The following is a 21,302-nucleotide window of genomic DNA, read 5'->3' as shown; positions in this document are numbered from 1 at the left end:
TATATATATTCACAAAATCGTTGGTAGGAAAATTAAATTTAAGTAGCCATGTTACCTTATTCTAATAAACAGCGGATGGAATGATAGAAGAAGCCAAATATGAGAATAAAAACCATGACAAACGTCACCAATCTTCATAGGAATTTTATATTAAATGGTAACTAGGAAATATATGGTCTGTATTTTTTTGGAAACATGATATTTTAAATTGAAATATGCACTTTTTTTATGTTATCAAGGCACGATTTTCTTATCACATGTTTTGTATTATATCAACAAAAACAAATAATTTTTCAAAACAAAAATATATAATATTATGTAAATTAATTAATTAAATCAAATTCTCTTATGTTAATTTAAGTCTGTATATTAATCTCCAAATAAATAAATAAAAACTGGTCAAAGAGGCTGCTAAAATAAGCTTCTAAAAATTCGGTCATTAAATTCAACTCATCACTTCGGTGATGGGGTTTGGTTAGATGTAGAGTGCCTTTGTCTCCGATTTCTCTCTCTCTCTCTTTCTCTATATTTAGTAATTTTATTTTATTTTTTTTTTAAATTTGACACCTCAACGTATTTCCTGAAAACTCGCCACCACCACATCATTCTATATTATGACATAAGCAATGGTTAATTGAGTCATTAAAATTTTCGTTAATTGAATTCTTCCTTTTTATTTTAATGCTAAAATTTATGTCACAGTTACTAATTTTTCGTATAATGGCATTAGATAACTAAATGTAGTATACGTAACAAGATACTTACAAAAAAATATACTGTTGAAGTGAAAAAAAGTAACAAGATGTTAAACATAGACTGAACATTGTAGTTATCAAACTACAAAATGCAAGCTTCCTTTGTCGCATTTTCGAACAATGGAAGGAAGTATTCAAAATTCAGTTGTTTTCTGTCTCACGTTAATGGTTTCTTCCTCTATATTACAAAAATAAATAAATTTTATTTCAAATATAATCACAAATATTACTTGTAATTTTCAGTCTTAATTCTATAGCTTTTATTTGTTTTTAAAAAATAGTACTTCTATTCCAATTTTCTTCTTTAATAAATCATTTTGGTAATACTAAAAAATGCATCTTTAAAAGTGAGTGAAAATAGTAAAAGTAACTTTTAAAAAATCTCTGCATCATGATCCAATTATAAAATAAAATAAAATTTAGCATAATTAGAATGAAGTATAAAATGAAGATGTTAGTGATTGTTTTACATTAGATAGATGTTGGTAGGAGAAGTAAATAGACGAAAAAGAGTTGCATCGGTGAAGGCTACCTTAGCAACGTAAAAACATAGACACCAACACACAAACCAAACCTTTTTTTCTCGGTTTCTCCGCCCCTTCCGTCTCTTTCTTCCTCCCACTCTTTCTTCCTCTTATTTATATTTTTCGATTCACTCTAACGCTCCTGTCCCTTCCTCACTTTCTTCCTACTTCGATCTCTTCGCTCTTCCATTCATTCATTCCGTGTTTCCATGGCCACCCTTTTCAACCCTCCGCTCACCGCATTTCCCGCCACCAACAAACTCCACCTCCCATCACCCATCGCAGGTTTCTTCCAACTCTCAATTTTCCAATCTCCTCCCTCTTTTCTTTTTGTAAGTATTTTGCTTTTCCTGACTGAAATGTGTTATTTTTGGTGTTTTTTGATGATTCAGCGAGGAAAGGACAAATCTTCGTTGTCAGATCTGATGCGGGGATGAACCATCTCCTCTCAAGAGGAGCTCACAAGTCTCGGACTCCGAAGCTGCTTACTAATGCAGTCGCGGTGAGTTGTTTTTGACAATCCCATCATTATTATTAGTTTAATTTAGGATTATTGAGATGTAGCGTGCATAGTGTTTGTTATAATGCTGCTGATCGGCTTCTGGGTTGTTTTCAGACTAAGGCAGATAGTTCTACATCATCGAAAGCCGGGTAAGTTTCTTTCTGCTATCACTTTCTGTCACTCTTACACGCCCTTTTTTATTTAATGTTTTAATGTAGTAGTGTCTTACAACACCATTTACAGTGTGTCAAGTGATGAAACTAAGTTATGTTTATCCTTTTTGGCTGGTAAATTTACCTCTTTATTTAATTTAGCTCAGTTTCTCTGTTCTGGTTATCTTCCTGCATTTACTTTTGCAAGTAATTTTGATTGTTTTGGTTATGTACACTTGTGCTGTGCTTGACCTCCACCTCACAACTTAAGCTGCTTTGAGAATCAGTATCTGACAATATTGAAAGCTGTTAGGTTCCTAAAGTGCCACGTCTTCCTAGTAGCCTTTGAGGCGAGAGGTACTTCTCGCGGCTTCTTTTTGTTTCCATCCAGAGGCTCTTTATTTTTATTTAGCTCGAAACAGGGAGACACCAAGAGCAGAAATTCCCCTTTTATGAACCAGATTACCCTTGTTATTAATGAAGGTTACTATTCTACTGAGTGGCCTTCTGGTTTAGAATCCAAGAGTGGAAATTCTCCTTTTATAAACTAACATACCAGAATCAGATTACTCTTGTTATTACTGGCTGCTATTTTACTGGGTGGCCTTCTAAGATTTGTACATTTTTTTCTGACGTTCAGAATAAAGGAATCTAAAGCCTTCTCAGAATGGACAACTTAATCCTTTCATTGTGCAAACTCAAAAAGACCCTTGCCTAGCCAAAAGCTAAACTTGTTCATTGCCTAAATGACCAAGACGGGGAGCTTTAGGAAATGGACATCATTGGTTTTGCCTTAGCTATAGCATTTCCCTGGTGCTAATGCTATCATAATTAGGTCAGGCTAATTCATTTTGCATAAGACCCACGTGAATTTCTCAAATAAGTTGACTTAGTTGTCACTTTCAAAATGATTGTGTTTATTTAGCCACCAGTAAAAAGGCAGAGCGCTGTTACATGTTTACTAATCATCTCTTAGGAATAGATAATAATTTTATGCGGCTGTTCTTTAGGAACAGATAATAATTTTATGTTGGCTGTTCTTTAGGAACAGATAATAATTTTATGTTGGCTGTTTTTTGTTAGTGTCATGTTTTTTAAATAGATGTCTTTACTTTGTACATGAAATGGGTTATAGGTGTGCATTTTACATTGAGAATGCCAGTGTTTTAACATTCATCTATACTGTATCACAACTTCTAAGCAACCCCTGGAGTCCTTGATTTTATGGTAACTTTGTTTGTTTTAGTAGTTGACTTTTGAATCACTTAAAAGGGTGTTCATAGCTACTTCATTGTTCTGGGTGTTTGAGTTTAATGCAAAAATAATCTCTTGTGCATTTCTCTGACCTTTTTTTAAGTCTGATGAAATGCAGTCGTAAGTAAAACCAAAGTGTAAGTTCGGAACCATGATAAAGGTTGGTTGGCTAGTAACATTTACGTGACACTTAATCTTGAATCCTGGTTAATAAAGGATTGGTTGAACTTTCTAAAAGCATGCTTTGGCATATGTTGTATGCTCTTATTGCCTGAGTTAGTTGTAGAAATAGGATGAGATGGTGCCAAATGATGATGAAATTGACCAGATATGCACTTGACTCTCAGGCATGAACTTCTCCTCTTTGAGGCCCTACGAGAAGGTTTGGAAGAAGAGATGGAGAGGGATCCTCGTGTATGTGTCATGGGTGAGGATGTCGGTCATTATGGTGGATCTTACAAAGTGACCAAGGGCCTAGCTCCTAAGTTTGGGGACCTCAGGGTTCTGGACACCCCTATTGCTGAGAATGCCTTCACAGGCATGGGCATTGGAGCTGCCATGACTGGTCTGAGGCCAATTGTTGAGGGCATGAACATGGGTTTTCTACTTCTGGCATTCAACCAGATCTCCAACAACTGTGGCATGCTCCATTACACGTCTGGAGGCCAATTTAAAATACCAATTGTTATCCGTGGACCCGGTGGAGTTGGGCGGCAACTAGGGGCTGAGCACTCACAGCGACTTGAGTCATACTTTCAATCAATCCCTGGAATCCAAATGGTTGCCTGCTCAACTCCTTATAATGCCAAGGGCTTGATGAAAGCTGCTATCAGAAGCGAGAACCCTGTGATACTTTTTGAGCATGTGTTGCTTTATAACCTCAAGGAGAGAATTCCTGATGAGGAGTATGTATTATCACTTGAAGAAGCTGAGATGGTTAGGCCTGGGGAACATGTCACAATTTTAACCTATTCCAGAATGAGGTATCATGTCATGCAAGCTGCCAAGACATTGGTGAACAAAGGGTACGACCCTGAAGTAATTGACATAAGATCTTTGAAACCATTTGACCTTTACACAATTGGAAATTCAGTGAAGAAAACTCATCGCGTGTTAATTGTTGAAGAGTGTATGCGCACAGGTGGAATTGGTGCTAGTCTGACAGCTGCTATTACTGAAAATTTCAATGATTATTTGGATGCTCCTATTATATGTTTATCCTCTCAGGATGTGCCAACGCCATATGCAGGGACATTGGAGGAATGGACTGTGGTTCAACCTGCTCAGATTGTCGCAGCAGTCGAGCAGCTCTGCCAGTAATTGATGAAAAATCAGTCCCAATAAGGACATGGTTTTGGTAAAGCTATAGCTAGAACCTGCTTTACAAGTTTCCCATTTCCTTTTGTATTTCTCTTCCAAGTCCCCCCATGACCTAAACCTTTTTATTTAATTTTGGATAAACTTTTGTATTTTTTTCCATAAAACAGTTACAATTCTCACCGAATCTGAGGTAGTTTCAATTAGTTCATCTGCATCATTATAGTGGTTACTATCTTGTTAGGCCAAGAACTTTCGTATTTGTAGTATGTGTTGAACCGACCACAAATTCTTATTTGTAGGCCTATTTTGTAAGAGTGATATTATTCATACACCATACTTTTGACATTTTTATCTCACTATTGACGTTCATCAAATTGCCTATCTTATCACGCACGTCTCTCTATTCTTTGTATAAATTGTTGTTAGTAGTCAGTACAACTATCATTTTGAAACCACTTTTATGAATGAATCGGTTTTATAAATGATATAGAAAACATGTGATTGCAGCACTCTGTTATTTTTCATCGTAGGCCAAGTTAATCAAGCCGTACGAATGATTAATCACATTATGATTCATTTTTCTGATTGGTGATGATGGTCTTTGACGAGTGATGAAAGAGTTAGTAATAACGACAATGATAACCATGGATGTGGGGATAAAAGAAATGATAACGAAGAAGAACGTCTACATGATATCGAAAATAGTGGTAATAGTAGTTTTTGACGATAGCCAACATGAAAAAGTGCAATATATGGTTTATGGTGGAAATTGGTCTAGTAACTAATGGATCTTTTAATTGAATATTGAATATAAAAGATTTTATGACTTGTTGCCAACCTTTTAATCTAGAAAAAAACAAAAGTATTGAAGTAGCAAGGATGTTGCGAGTTTGGGTGGAGCGACACGCATTGAAGTAGTGGGTGGTGTCGTGGTAGACAAATGTCATACGGGATATGTTTGGTACATCTTGTCTTTTATGAGTGCCCAATTAAAAGATTTTTAAAAAAATTATATAATGTGAAATATTTAATGTTGAAATAGTCATACAATTCAATAACAAAATATGAATTAAAAGAAGTTCTCTTTCTTGAGAGTAAAAGCAAATCCCTAAAATTGCTGCTAAAATAACATGTGTACAAGCTATTTTAATTTTAAAATTTTATCTATAACAATTGAAATAAAAAATAAAATTTGTATAATGTGATTAATAAGGTAAAAGGTCTAAACAACCATGACGAAAATAATCTTTCATGCCCACTTGAAAAGAAACTGATTCTCTCTCTTGAGAATGTAATTAGTTGAGAAAGACCTTCCGATTGAACATAATTTAATTATCGTTGTTTGGAAAATCTGGTGAGTTAAGAAATTAAAGAAATGAGTGTAGTATTTAATTTTATCCAATTAAACCTAATTTCTTCCAATTTAAGATAACTCAATTAATTATTTTCCGGAAAGAGAATATTTTTTATAAGAAGTTTAATATTTAATTTGTCAATTCATACCCACTATAACTTTTTGATTAAAACATTGTAGTTATTAATTTCTTAACAAGACTAGAAGAACACTGGCTTGGAAGCTTTATATTTTGTTTGATATATTGTGAGAAAGTTGGAGCATGGACATAAATAAGATCCATGATTACCTTCAATGAACGCGTGTAGCAGTTCAAGTTTAGATGAGTGGAGATTAATCTTTGTCTGTCCTCACTGTTTAGCTTTTCTCAAGTGACAGTGATGAATAGAATAAAAGGTTCGGAAAACCCTGAAACAGTAGAGCGTGGTGACTACAGCCATTCCATGTTGTTGCTGTGCATTTTTTGTGTGGCGTGTGAAAGCAACGACCCCAAAAGCGCGTGGTTTTGTCTGCATGAATCTGCACTACTGGAGTCATGTTTGCCACACAATAATCAAATCTTTCTTTGATCACAACAATCATCAAGAACGGGTCATCCTCTTCTTCTCTTTATCCCTATATTCTTGTGCTAAAAAGCAAAGTCTGCTCCTCAATCTCATCTTCTCTTTCTCCCCAACCTCTTTACTAATTCCTTGATTCTCTCTTATAAGTTTTTGTTTTTTGTCCACTTCATTTTTCCCTTGTTTGTTGTGTTGTCTTTGTTTGTTTGGGCTCCAGTGTTTCTTACCACCTTCATAAATTGGGGGTTGTCTTTATCTTAATAAGATATTTTAGGGGTAATCGCTGGCTAGCTTTTTGTTTTTCTGGCCTTCTGCTCTGGAATTTCGTATATTGTTGGGATTTTTATCTGCTGTCTCTGAGGTGTTGTTTCTGGTGGGCCTTGAATAGGGAAAATTGTGGCTGGTGCAAGTTAAGAATTTTGGGGTTAGCTAAAGTTAAAATCTTGATGAATCTCATTTGGTAAAGGCGTTGGCTTTAGATGAAGAGGGCACGTCTCCATATTTGTGATGTGTGAAATACTTTTATAAAGTTGGAGATTTTAAGGAGGAGAATTTTGTTTTACTTGCATCCTACATCAGCTTTTAGATCATTGTGGTGGAGGAATTGGTGCTTCTTCTCTTTATTGTGGATTTGATTTGGGGGATTCCTTTTATTTGTCCCAAAAATCTATGAGGGAATCACTTGAAGTAACATTGGAATAGCTTCTTAACCTCCAGTTTGAAATTGGGTGTCACTGTGTGGTTGGATATTGTTCCAACCCATTCTAGAATACAAAAAAGCAGGAACTGGAAGTTTGGTAATCAGAGAGAAGGTAAAAGTTTTAGTATTTAACAGGGGTTTTATAGCTGAATATTTGAGATTTAAAGATGCAGCGTGTCAGATTTTCTTCTCAACAGTCACCAGTACACAAACTAGGGGATCCTCAAATGAAATTATCTCCTAAGTTTAGGTTAGCGGCGGTGCAATCTTCTTTGGCAAATCCATCACCAGAGTTAGAGCATTCTCTAAGAGAGGAACCCTTAATTCCTAGCCTTCCTGATGACGTTGCTCTGAATTGTCTTCTCCGGATTCCAGTTCAGAGTCACTCAGCTTGTAGAGCTGTCTGCAAGAGGTGGCATATGCTACTTGGTAACAAAGAGAGGTTTTTCACCAACAGGAAGCAATTTGGTCTGAAAGACCCTTGGCTTTTTGTATTTGCCTACCACAAGTGCACTGGGAAGATCCAATGGCAGGTCCTTGACCTCACACACTTTTCTTGGCACACTATCCCTGCAATGCCTTGTAAAGACAGGGTCTGCCCTCATGGTTTTAGGTGTGTTTCGATCCCCCGTGATGGCACGCTGTATGTCTGTGGTGGCATGGTTTCTGATGTGGATTGCCCTCTTGACTTGGTGTTGAAATATGAGATGCAGAAGAATAGGTGGACTGTGAAGAACAGAATGATCACTGCTAGGTCCTTTTTTGCTAGTGGAGTCATCGATGGAATGATTTATGCAGCTGGGGGAAATAGTACTGATCTTTATGAGCTAGATTCTGCTGAAGTGTTGGATCCTCTCAATGGGAGTTGGCGTCCTATTGCTAACATGGGAACAAATATGGCATCTTATGATGCTGCTGTTCTCAATGGGAAACTTCTTGTCACTGAAGGGTGGTTGTGGCCTTTTTATGTTTCTCCAAGAGGCCAGGTCTATGATCCTACAACCAATAACTGGGAGAATATGGCTGTTGGACTCAGAGAAGGCTGGACTGGCTCCAGTGTCGTTGTTTACGGTCATTTGTTTGTTGTTTCTGAGCTTGAAAGAATGAAGCTAAAGGTATATGAACCTCAAACTGATTCCTGGGAAGCCATAGAAGGACCTCCTCTGCCTGAGCAAATATGCAAGCCTTTTGCTGTGAGTGCTTGTGATTGTCATATTTATGTTGTGGGTCGAAATCTTCTGGTTGCTGTTGGCCATATCTCTAAATTGAAACCAAAAGAAAGTTGTAAGGAACAGTGGAACTTTGGTGTTCGATGGAATGTAATTGATGCGCCAGAATGTTTGTCTGATCTCACTCCTTCAAGCTCTCAGGTGCTGTTTGCTTAGTTTTTCATTACCCTGTAATATTATGCTACGAATGTTGTATGAATAAAAATGTTACCACTATAATTATTGTAGGTCTAAAAGTTGTAATAGCTATGTAAAGGAACAGTTTAATCAGTTTTTGAATTGTATCAGTGATAGTATCTTCTTATGGTTGCTTGGGCAGTGTTAACTGTACATCAATATTTTTACATTGATATTTTCTCCTTAGTGGATGTCTCTATGGTTTCATTACATTGTCAGAATCAGAAGTTCTAGTTTTATTTGTCTCCAAAACCGTATCAGATGCAATCTTTGAAAGGACAGAAGCAGAATAATACTTGTTTGTATAAAGCCTTTTTGTTTGTCAATGCTTCAGTTGCTCCACCTGACCATTAAAAATCAAAGTGGCGGATCCTGAGGCTCTGTATTATAATATTTCACCATAAACGTATATAGGAGAAGAAAATAAATTGAAATAAAATTTGCTTATTTATAAGCTCAATTTAACACTTTTAAAGAGTTTCATCTGTCAATCCGGTTCTTTATTTAACTTAGACATAGTTCAAAACTTTCAGTTTTGTCTATAAATATGATGTCACTTTCAAATGAATTCTGGTATTCGTTCCAACGTTGTGTATGTGCTCTGTGGTTACATTTCCTCATTCTGCCACTTCTGAAGATTTCAGTTTTTCATTTCGATCCTCTGTTCCAAAAGACAAAGTCTATCTTTATCACCACGTTTCTCTTGATGGTAGTCACTGTCAAATGATGGAAAATATGATTCTTGATTTTGAGATGGCGTTTGTTCGATGTAAGAGAAAGTTAATCCAATCCACATGGTGTGCAAGTGGAAGGAGTGGTGGTGCAGCTGTAATGGTCAAGGCAAGTTGACCAGTGTGTGAACATTTTTAGTAAGTGAGATGCACGCAAAGCTTCATTTGAATTAGGTGGGAAAATTCTTAATGCTATGCAATGAACGTTCTTCCAATGCAACATTTAAGCTTTCTTTGCATAGAGTAGTGACTAAGCAGCTTTTTAAGCTTTGTCGAATGATTAAATTTAAATCATAGGCTACGGAATTAGTAATTTTTTGAGTATTTATTAGTCCAAGATTATTGAAGAAATTTTCTTTGGGATTGTTGAAGAATGAAGGTTTACCATAGCCACAGAACAGTGTGGGCAATTGGGTCAATGTCTAATGAATTTAATTCCAAAAGGGTAAATTGGGAATTTTAAAACGTAAGGGGGTATAGGTTGAAATTATTGGGGTGCAGGAATAACAAAATGCCCTTAAAGAAGACAAGGAACATATTGGGCCGATGGGTAGCCCAATAAGAACCCGCAGAACAGTTATGCCTTACTTGGTAGTTGAGTCTCATTTGGGACGTTGACGATGATCGTTAATCTCTGTGAAAACAAAAAAAGTTTGAGAAGAAAAGTGAAAGGGAATGGGTGCGATAACGAGCGCGGTGATAGCAGTGGTGGGAGTGATTTTGGGTTGGATCACAATAGAGATAGCGTGTAAACCTTGTCTTGAAAAGGGTCGCGAAGCCATCGATCGAAGTCTCAATCCAGATTACGATCCCGACGACGATGAAGACAACGCCATCCGCGCCCCACTCAATCCCCCCGCCGTCTCCAACAGCTCCTCCTCCGCCGCCATCGCTTCCTCCGCCGCCGTCAAAGCCGTTTGAAATTTGTGACGGGTCTGGTATTCAATATCTGTACCCAAAGTGTTTTTTTCTTCTTCTTTGAGAACAGTAAATGAAAAGACTGGGTTTTTTCATCTGGGGTGGATCTGTGTTGTTTGTCTGAGAGTGGTTTGGGATATTAACTCTGTTTTATATTGTTGAATAATAGAATGTGGATGTTGTAATTTACCTCAAGCGTTGTGGCTGGGAATGTATTGGATCGTGTAAATTGCATACGTTTGTTAAAAGGGATTGGAATGGGATGAATTGGTGAGAATTGAAATCAAATGATTGGGTTATAAAATTATTTAATTCAACGGTCACATAATCTCAGTGTGAGAAGCATCTTAAAAAGCAGAGTTAAATTATATTAATACCAATGCATAGATACAGATGAACCTTCCCAATAGTTTTGGTTGGTAAGGGTGATATTACTGTATGATATTCAGATTGTCAGAGGTGGATGACATAGTTATTATAGTAGGTATCAGATATCCTTTAAATTGTTTGAACTGAAAAATATACAATAATACAACTAATCCCATCCAGCTTTAGAAAATGAAGCTTATAAAATCGAGAACAAAATTATAAAAATAAATTACTTAAATCAAAGCACAACATATTAATTGATGTAATGTATTAAAATTCTACTTTTTAAAATTAATTAATTATTTTTCAAATGTAGTTTATGAAATAAGAGATATGGTTAAACTAGCATACTTTGTCACGATTTAGAATTGTTTAAATTAATTTAACATTAAGCAATAGGATTTTTTTTAAAATAAAACAATAAATTAAATTTTATAATACAAGATAAATTGTGGCATAGTGAGAAAAAAGAATGTGACTTAAAAATACTGTTTCAAGAGTGCGGGTTCAGTTGACAAAATCGAAGTACATAAATTTTCATCAAAAACAATTATATAAATGGGCATAAAGCTTGAGATATGTAGATCAGAAACCCGAGAGGATTTAATAGACAAATCTTTTTCACCGCCGTTAATTAGAAATAATCTTTTAATGAGAAAATGGAATAACTAATACAGGTAAAAAAATTATAAAAGATAACATTGTAATTGAATAGATAATGATATAAGGAAACCTTATACCGTCAATATATTATTTTTTATTCTAAATATACTTTCTAGAATCGTAATTTGATTTTCTTTATCAAGTTTTGAAGCAAACAAGTAATTAAACTTGAGCAATTCTATTGTCAGCTGAAGTAACCGAAGAATTCCAAAATAAATAGAAAGTAGCTGAAATCGAAAAGCAAGGACAGTTATAGATCAAACATAAAAATTCAGAAAATAATATCCAACGGGAAAAAGAAAAAGCTGTTGATAATTGTTTTCATCAATATTTTTGTGACAAAAATATCAACAATAAATAAATAAATAAATAAAACCGCCCAATCTGCCACATGCGAGCAAATAATTGGGTGTACATATTGGCATGCGGTTATAGTTGGAAAGAAAGTACCTTATGGTTGTTCAAAATATTCTCGACATCTAATTACATTTAAACCTTTTTTTTCAATTCTTAAACTTCTAGAGCAACAAAAGATCTATCACAGTGTTAGAGGTGTAAGAGGAAAGAGAGCAATGTGGCGGGGAAAAATGATGAATATGCTTGTTAATAACCAATTCATTTTGAATTTCTCTATCATTTGCTGGAACAATTTTGAAATTTTTATCTAAATGAAAAGAAATTCAAAGGGCAGAATATGCTTTACAATGAAAGTACAGTTGTCCATAAATGAAGGGAAAGAAAAATAGAGGAGTGGGGAGAATCCGTTGTTACTGTACATATATGACAAAGGAGTAAACATCGAGCTTTACCCACGTCATTAAACAAAAGAAACTTTAAAATGTGAAATGAAGTAAAATAAACTATGCCAGATAATTGTATATTTGAGGGTTGTTCTTGTCCCTCTCCAGATACTCCCTGTCAATCAGGCTTTCGATCCTTTTCTTCAAGTCCGCTGGTTTTATTGGAAATTTTAGCTGTTCATACAATAAATAAATAAAATCACTTTTTCTCAAATCAGTATTAATTATAACAATCAGGTATAAAACAGTCAGAAAGGTAATGTGGTCACCTGTTGGAAGAGTTCGGTGATAAGAAGGGTATGACTGAGCACTTTCCTAGTCTTCATTATCCTCACAATAGCAGCATCAACCTGCAGTGAACCGTGCCAGCAACGAAAATATGTTACATTGTAATTATCATTACATTTCTAGTACGACCACGCATTTGAGATTCTTATGGATTTAAGGGCTTTTTCAGAAAAGAAAATTGACCTGATACTGACGGTCCTGGAAAACTCTTTCAGTGGTGCTTGTGTTCTCCTCGACTGTCTCCTTCAACTGAATTGCATTCACCTGCACTCCCCAACACCATATTAGTTAGGAAAAGGATTTCATAATCATTAGTTAGAGGTAAATGATAGTTTGAGATTCACTTAATCTGATCCCTAATTAATGCTCCTAAGTATTGGGTATGGTACCTTTATACGGTACAGAGGAGCCGTAAATCCATCATTAAAAACAAATGAGTCATCATCCTCCACATCTCTACCCTTAGGCAACTGTTGCATGTTCAACAAAAGGAATCACAATTAGAAATTAAGGAGAACATATAACTGTATAAACAAAATCCTAAACTGATTGTTCTGCAAATGATTACAAGCACACCTTTTGTAGGACACGAACTTTTCCACAGGCAAGTGATTGCAGAGTCCTCCTCAGTTCCTTGTCTTCAATACCAGTAGAGTCCTTGATATCTTGAAAACTTAGTTTCTCAGCATCATTGAATAACATCAGAACAACAGTCTGAAACACAATCAGACATACAGAATTAATAACAGAAAAATGTGTACAACATAAGATAGACTTGAATAAAAATGAAAACATAAAAAATAAAGTAACGGTTTTCAAGATGCAAACCTGAAATAGGGAAACAGCCAGCTCTTTTTTCCCTTTAGGAAACTCTGCCTTTAAGACACAGTGACCTAATGAATTTTGCCACATCAGACGTCTTCCACTGTACTTGCTTAGATAGAACTCTTTGAAAATATCCTGAAGAAAGAATAATGGAAAGGAAAGGACCGTGTCAAGGAAGTCACTTAAAGTATCAACAACGCCAACAGTTGAAAGAACATTTATGGTGTGTGCTCAACCTGGTAAACGTTCAATTCATGAGGAAGTCTAACATCCATGGGTGGATATGTTGGCCAGTACCTACACCCATCCAATTATTCCAATTAGATTCACAGAAAAAACAGAGGCACATAAAAATTATCAATAAAAAAGAAAGGGAAAACACAGTTTACCCAGTTGTCAAGACGTGAACACTCATTTCAATCCCTGATGGGAGTTTTGTCCTAGCCTGAGATGACTGTTTAAAGGACTCATTTATTTCTTTCGATAATTCAATGTCCTGAATCAGAAAAAAAAAACATAAGTTATAAAAATCAAGGGATAGTAAAGCTATATTAATGCATGAAGTTTGTGAGATCATCGTAAAGTAGTTGTACAAAACTATATGATCATTAGTAATTAGCTTTTATTGTTGAAGATACAGGATTGTTCAGATTCATGTATCAGTTATAGTTTTTGATATACGTAAAGATTTTAATTTTAATCAACTCTAGAATGTGCATAAATACACAATCTACAAGGTGCTTCTTTATTCGAGCATTTCACCACAGTCTTTAACTTTGTAACACTGCAGGTTCGATCCTGCTCAATTTCCCAGAGCTGTGCAATGCCACAATGCATACTCACCCAAGTCCTGAAGGCCCCAGCATCCGCTATAAGCCACTGATTCAAGCTTTTTGTACTGTTTACACCACTATTATTGTTACTGGTTGGTGTGCCTCCTCTGGTTATCAAGGGGGTTAGAATATGTAGCAGCCTCTCGGGTTTCTAGCTCAAAGAGAGTCTAGCTTGGTTTGGAAATGTTTGTTTGATTGCCTATGTTGATGATAATCATCCCAGGAAATTATTTTGCAATAATTTCTCAATTGAAAGTTGCTTTGTCTAACCACCTCCAAACAAGAGATCTTGGCAATCTAAATTACCTTCTTGGTATTTAAATTACTCAATCAAAGAGTGGTATAGCAATTCCCCAAAGAAAGTGCGCAGTAGACATTTTGAAGGAAACATGAGTACGTCAGATATAGACCCATTGTAGTCCCACAGATCTTGATAATAGTTGTTACCCAGATAAGGAGAACCACATTCAGTTCAAAAAAAAAATCGAAGACTGGCTGAAAAACTCATCTTATAATCATTAGACCTGAAATTTCTTGTGTAGTTGTAGAGAATCAATTTATGCAATCCCCAGGATGCAGTGATTGTATCTCAGTTACATCAAAAAGGCTACTTCACAAGGACTGTAGATGAAGATAACTGGGTACTGTGATGCAGATTGGAAATGGTCTTACATAGATTATTGATATACACTCTGATATGGGAGACTGTGTCCATTGGTGGATATTCTCTCACAGGAAAGTTAAACAAGAATGTTGCTTGATCTAGCCCGTAATATAGGGCTAGGCCAGTTCCATGCAGACTTGCTCGGACTACTTTAAAAAGAAGTTTTATAACATTCAATAAATGAATTTGTATTACGATAATCAGGCAACCCTTCACATTGCATCTAGTCTAATATCTCACAAAAGAACCAAACATAGCAATTAACTGTTACTAAGTTCATGAGAAGATTCTGCCCAAAGAAATCATTACTAAGTCTTAAAAATAAAATAATCAACTTGCAGATATCATGACAAAATCTCTTAGGGCCCAGATCTAGTATGCCTGAATTTACATATTATTGCATCCTATCTTCCTTATTAGAAGATAACAAATTTCTTCTACTAATTATATTGATTCCGTTATCTCAATATAAATAAAGCACTCATATTGTCTCACAAACACACGGTTTCAGCTCAATGTCTCTCTTTTTCCTATAATTTAACAATAATCAACAATTTCATAAGATTAAAAAGGAATTTACAAATTGAAAACCATACTGTTGAATCTTAAATGGAACCAAAAAAATCCTAACCACATTCAAATTCCCATTGAACTGGCTAATTCAAAGAGAAAGATAAAAGGAAAAAAATTAGGCATAATTCAAAGATTTGTACCTTAAACATCCCTTCTAGTTTGTTAGTGAACTGGCTGCCACACTCGGTCTTCAACTGTATTACAAAAGAAAACTGCTGATATTACTAAAACTTGTATGAGAAACCATTTGATTATTTCAGAAATTAAAAAAGAATGAAAATCCCTAACCTTGGAGATCATCGATTTCTCAGCATCAATAGAAGCACTTTTTCCTAAAAGCAGTCTTTTTGCAAGATCTTTCTTATAAAATGCCTCAAACACATCCTTGCCCTTTAACAACAAAATGTCAAGTAATCTTGCCAATATCAGTATGGAAGAGAAAGATCAGTAGAAGTGTATGATAGCATGATGACCAGAAACAAAAGAATACAGGGAATAAGGTGTAATTGTTAGCTACTACACCAATGAAACATCAAACATACCTGTATGAACCTGAATAAAACCAGGACTTTATCAAGTGTGCCCTCTAACTCTTCTTCTGAAGTTCCCTTGTTACCTGCACGAAGTTTCTCATCCAAAAACTTGGCAATCAACTCTGCAGGCCGGTTCTGGCGAGGGAAAAAAAATAGGAAAGCAGTTAGTTGATTGCAAATCACACGTAAAACAAATCCCACACAAATGTAAAAAATAAAGACCTAAGCCTAAAAGTGGAAAGCACATCTTCACAAGCCATCTAATGGACAAAAGATAGTATGATTAATCAACAGCTTGCACAAATGTAAATCACACGTAAAATAAATCCCACACAAATGTAAAAAATAAAGACCTAAGCCTAAAAGTGGAAAGCACATCTTCACAAGCACTCTAGTGGACAAAAGATAGTATGGTTAACCAACAGCTTGCACAGATACTCAATCACAAGAATGGGAATGGCCAAAATTGGACTATGGAAGTTTAGACCACGAGGTAACAGATATGCAAAAACCATTTAGACTTTCGAGCTAGCCGCAGGGTGAGAAACAAATAACACAATGAATTTTCTTAGCGTTATATATATAATATATTCAAGGAATTAATACAGTAATAATGGTTACCTAGGCTGTGGTGGTTTACATGACTATGAAAAGCATTATGTACATGAATGTTACACTAGAAGCCATTAGTTATAGAATTATGAATATACAGTATGATCCGCACTATGAAATAGCACTCTCCTAATAATTTTTTAAGGATAAGATAATGGGAAGACATGCTTTATTCAATGCGGGTGTTCTTTATTTATTTTTGCTGTTTCCTCAGAAAATGGTAAGCTAGCAAAGACATTAAAGAATTCCCATCTTTGGCCTTTCTGCTAACACCCCTACTAACCAAGGCCAAGGGCTAAATTGACGGGAGCCCTGGGGGCACTTAATTTAGGCATCCTTATGCCACTACATCCTTTTCTAGGAGATCCGTACAAGTCACGTTCATCTCTTTTCTGAGACAGTACACTGAAATGTTCCAGATTCATAGACCTAACATACCTCTCTCTATCTTGGTATGTTTCATCCAATATACAGTTCAGAAGTCATACTTCATTTATTTTGCAATGTAAGGGACATGGCAGAAAATGAAAGACAACAAGAGAATACAAGTCCAAACAAACCACCCATTTGGAGAGTTTACTCCAGGAGGTGAGCATAGAGTGCAACAACTACCATGCATGAGGCAATTGTTGTAACAGAAAAATCAGCTTTGAATAATTTAAAAAAAAAAAAAACAGAAAAATCAAGTAACTCAACTATCTTTTACGGACAGTATGTTTGCACGAATAGGATTGTCAATCACTTACACATAATCATATAGTAGATAAGATGTCTTATTTATGCCCATATTAGGTTGAGAAATTTCCAGAAGATTGGCTGGGGATTTCTATCTTGGGATATTTATTAAATCGAAACTAACACAATAAAATGAGAAGTACCTGACGAAGATTGATGAGATGCTCAAATGAATCTTTGATGGTGTTACAGAATGCTTCATTCTTGGAAAAGCTTTCTTCCCATGTTGTGTCAAGAGAAGCCTTAAATTCCAAAAGGGATGAAACCATATCTTTATCTTTCTCCTCGTCCAAAACAATGCCCTGACCAGTTCTCCTGATGTATGAACTAATTGCCTGCCTCAGTGACTCAAGGGCATTGACCCTTAAAAAGAGTGAATACATTCTCTGAAGGTCTTCAATACGATTCCCATCCATAAGCATTGCGAAGCCCTAAATAACACACAAAATAAGATTTAAGCAATGAAAAAGAAAACAAAAATTACCAGCTCAAAATCTAGTAGTTGACGTGATCAAAACCTTATCAAGGATGGCAGGTATATGACGTTCAAGAAGTTGTTTTTCTGCTGTTGCTATCAATGGCTTCCTAGTACTTGCATCCAAGTAGATCAAGCATCTTTCATGTTCTTCTTGCAATCTTATCTGCAAAAGGAGCACCCAAAAACACCCATGCAGTAAGTACACAACATGGACAAGGGAAGAATTGACAAAAAAGATAACTTTCATTAGCAGATAATACTCTGATATTGAATGACATAATCCATTTATTAAAGAATTACGTAAATAACTAAAGCCAATAAAATAATACAATGGGCTATGGAAAAGAAAACACCTCCACATGCTTCAAATAATCTGGAACATCTGATTGCTGCATGTATTTCACACCTTCAGCAGCATAAAATTCAGATGTGCATTCAAGGAATGGCTTCTCAAAGCTTTCTGCATAAATTCCCAGGGCAGTAAACATCTTCAAAAGATGGTTTAGAAGGGTTCTATCCACTGCTTCACCTTTTCTGAGGAGACCAGAAAAAATATGTAACTCATGACACAAAAGGATCTTACAGCTAACTTTCCTAAACTGAATGAGAAAGTATAATTATAATAAGAAAATGAAGCCTCATATTTTATGCAATGAATCTAATATGTTAAAAAACCCAACCCTTTGCATATTTCGTATACAAAAGTTGCAACAGATTTAAATACAAAAAATAACAGTTGACATTCCAATACATTCTAATGAGATGCCCAATTGAAGTGATTACATAGGTCAGTAGAAAATTTGTGGTCATAAAAAAATGTCTTATGTGATAAACTCATCGATAACAACTAAGGATCTCATTTAAACCCCTCTAGATGTCTCCAATCCTAACCGTTCATGCGCAAGTGATTATCACTCACTTTCAGGGATTAAAAAGCAGCCATCATAGGTCATTTTGCTAACCTGAAAATTAATGCCCACTCCCCTGAAACTATATGCAGGTTTGAATATCCAATTCCACAAGCAAAACATGCCTGATTAATATTCTTCCTCATTAATCAAAAGAACAATTCTTAAGAAAGATAAGGTCAGAGGAATGTAGTCCTGAATTTAAATGGAACTCAAATTAGTAATTGCAGTTTGGAAATTGATATTTTGTAATCAATGATATTTCTATTGGCAAGTATATTCAGCATGTATGCATTTCATTAAATACAAAAAATTAAAGGAATGGAGGCACAAAGATTAAAACATAAAATAAAACCAAAGAGAAGAGCCAAGAAACTCTTTATCGCAGCTCACCCATGCTTACATGGATAGAAGTATGGATCATTTAAACAACAGGTAGCATGTATTTGACAGTTTTCCAGTCTTTACAAATATTGAGATTGCCAAAAAGGACTAACCTTTCACTTTCAATCATTCGAAGAAGACCAGTAACAGTTTTGTGTTCTACTTCAGGAGACAATGAAAGATGTTTGCGGAAAAGTTGTAAGCCCATGTCCCATAATGACCGTACATTTGCCGTTTGTTTCACATAGGTCCTGTCTAGATACAAGGCTATACCACGAATCATCAACATTTGGTCACAAAGATCCTGCCAACATCTCTCAACTAGAGAGAGGAAAACAACCAAATCTGGGCTCTGGCCAACCAAAGACTGCAATGCTGCAGATATGTGTGATTCACACTCCTTCTCTATTCTTTGATAAAGATTTCCACCCATCTTGTAGAGGCAGAGATCATTCACCGCCTACAGAGATTGTAAAGGATTATAAAGTTCACATTAAATACCAATTGTTGCCTGATAGCAATAATAATAAAAATAATAATTTGAAAATTCCATTATTACCTGATAAAGCTTCTCTAAGTCACATGAGTTAGGTTGCTTCAAAAATATAGCACAAATTGCAGACTTTAGTTTTGCCCATGTATCCTCTTCAAAGTTCGTGGGCAAAGTTGGCTTAGCTAAAAAAACGGAAAAGATTAAATAAAAATTTAGAAGCCCTCTTATTCTTGAGTTAAAAATTAGATATTATTTATATATACCACAATAGGATGAAGATAGAAATAAACTCTAAATAGGGAAAACAAACACACAACAAATCCATGTTTAGCAGGCCTATCCAACATACTCACACGACAAGCATGAGGAACTTTGAGTTTTAGACACTAAATCTAGATAGAAATGTGCCCATAGATAACTCGAGTCTAACAGGGTTGGTATCGCGACCTACCTACATCATTATCTTGGAAATGTCAGAAGAAGACAATGGATATCATCAACATAAAATCAAACCCACTACCTAGGACATGTCAGACAATGGAACACTATTATCTCCATATCCTTGTAATTTCTTACCTTACACAGAATAAATACAAAAATATTGATTAGAGTTTCTTGTCTAATTTTTCACAAACACACAAAGAAGAAGTGCATAAGTTTAAGTTCAGTCTCCTGTCTCCTCCTGTATAATGAGAAAATCATCGGCACAAGGTCATTATCTTACCATTATCTTACCATAAGAACTATAAGAACTGGAACTGTTTTTACTTCCGCACTCAGACTCGCTAAGTTACTAATCTACGGCACTCTAGACTCCAACCCAACGACATAAAGCTAGTAGAAAGCAAGAGGAAGCTAAATAGAAGCACAAATGAAAGCTGGAACAGAACGAAGGTAGAATCTTTGGGAACAATTACAGATCAAAAGCAACAATTAAGTGCAAATACCTAAAATTAAGTAACAGAAATTAAGCGAGGAAGAATTGGAGAAGAGGAAAAGGGGCGTTATTGGGGAATCGGAGAGAGAGAAAAACCCTCGAGATAAGAGGGGGGAAGGGTTAAAAACGAAGTGGAATGAATCGGACCTTTGTGGAGCTTGATGAGGAGCTTCTTGGCGGGCTGGGGTGGGGTGGCTTTCTTGCGGGAAAGATTGGCGGCGCGGGCATTGGGGAGATCGTCGTCGAGAGGCATGGGGGAAGAGTCCAAAACGGCGTCGTCGGAGGGGGCGCGGAGGAGGAGCGACTTGGCCTTTTTCATAGGGGGTGGCGGCGACGGGGAGGAACCAGCGGTGCCCGACCGTTTGGTGGGGAGAGACATCAAATGGAGAGAGAGGAAGAGAGAAGAGAGAGAGTGATCAACACACCATTGTGTTTGTTTGTGTTTGTGTTGTCACCCAAACTATAGAGGAGAGGAAGGGAAAGGGAAATAAACAAACAAATACGCACCAAGCTAAAAGCTTCGCTTGCCTTCTCTCATACCATAGGTTACACACAACGCATATCCTTTTTTCATTTTTCCATTAGGTCATATTTTAATCTTCTTTTTTGTTTATTGTACTTGTTTAATAATTTGGAGAAGAAAATTGAAATTAATGTTATAATGAACCATACCTAGTTCTTCTCTATTTTAATGAACCTAGTTTTTTTTAGGGGAAAATTCATTTTTTCCTACGCGATTTAAAAAAATAATATTTCTTTAAACAAAGTAGTTCATAAATATTTTTAAGAGTTAAGGATAAACTTACTTTTAGTCTTTTGATTGTGTGGATTTCGAGTATGGAGATAAAAGAGTTTACTTGCAAATTTTAAGATTTTTTTTTTTGGAAGAAAAATGATAGTGACATAGTCTTTTAACTTGTTATTTTGGACATATGGTTATTATTGGCCAGATTTATTAGGAGTTACACATGTTTAATATTCTTGTTTATTACTTAATAAATCTCAATTATTGTTTTATAATATCGTTAAAG

The 21,302-nt window shown here is 35.6% G+C and overlaps 4 protein-coding genes across 4 annotated transcripts; 3 read left to right on the top strand and 1 right to left on the bottom strand.

Annotated features, from left to right (window-relative positions):
* The first annotated feature begins 1,252 nt into the window (after positions 1 to 1,252).
* LOC114187346 (pyruvate dehydrogenase E1 component subunit beta-3, chloroplastic-like) lies at positions 1,253 to 4,866 on the top strand. The gene is made up of 4 exons (XM_028075579.1): positions 1,253 to 1,564; positions 1,672 to 1,781; positions 1,896 to 1,930; positions 3,535 to 4,866. Exons 1-4 carry the CDS (start codon positions 1,489 to 1,491, stop codon positions 4,505 to 4,507), a joined length of 1,194 nt encoding a protein of 397 aa, XP_027931380.1. The 5' UTR covers positions 1,253 to 1,488; the 3' UTR covers positions 4,508 to 4,866.
* A 1,224-nt stretch (positions 4,867 to 6,090) lies between these two features.
* Positions 6,091 to 8,734, top strand: LOC114186903 (F-box/kelch-repeat protein At1g30090). Its single transcript, XM_028074975.1, has one exon. The coding sequence runs from the start codon at positions 7,289 to 7,291 to the stop codon at positions 8,504 to 8,506; it is 1,218 nt and encodes a 405-aa protein (XP_027930776.1). The 5' UTR covers positions 6,091 to 7,288; the 3' UTR covers positions 8,507 to 8,734.
* A 1,102-nt stretch (positions 8,735 to 9,836) lies between these two features.
* Positions 9,837 to 10,464, top strand: LOC114186905 (outer envelope membrane protein 7). Its single transcript, XM_028074976.1, has one exon. The coding sequence runs from the start codon at positions 9,934 to 9,936 to the stop codon at positions 10,177 to 10,179; it is 246 nt and encodes an 81-aa protein (XP_027930777.1). The 5' UTR covers positions 9,837 to 9,933; the 3' UTR covers positions 10,180 to 10,464.
* A 1,319-nt stretch (positions 10,465 to 11,783) lies between these two features.
* LOC114188006 (cullin-4) lies at positions 11,784 to 20,761 on the bottom strand. The gene is made up of 17 exons (XM_028076481.1): positions 20,419 to 20,761; positions 19,401 to 19,516; positions 18,955 to 19,301; positions 17,903 to 18,083; positions 17,590 to 17,712; positions 17,215 to 17,502; positions 15,734 to 15,859; positions 15,480 to 15,581; positions 15,332 to 15,385; positions 13,511 to 13,617; positions 13,358 to 13,418; positions 13,125 to 13,256; positions 12,873 to 13,010; positions 12,686 to 12,766; positions 12,480 to 12,560; positions 12,278 to 12,358; positions 11,784 to 12,182 (listed from the first exon to the last, which is right to left on the bottom strand). Exons 1-17 carry the CDS (start codon positions 20,648 to 20,650, stop codon positions 12,069 to 12,071), a joined length of 2,364 nt encoding a protein of 787 aa, XP_027932282.1. The 5' UTR covers positions 20,651 to 20,761; the 3' UTR covers positions 11,784 to 12,068.
* Positions 20,762 to 21,302: the final 541 nt, after the last annotated feature.

This window comes from Vigna unguiculata, chromosome 6, assembly GCF_004118075.2.
Source record: "Vigna unguiculata cultivar IT97K-499-35 chromosome 6, ASM411807v1, whole genome shotgun sequence".
In the NCBI taxonomy this organism is placed as follows: Eukaryota; Viridiplantae; Streptophyta; class Magnoliopsida; order Fabales; family Fabaceae; genus Vigna; species Vigna unguiculata.
This window is presented reverse-complemented; position numbering and strand designations above follow the sequence as displayed.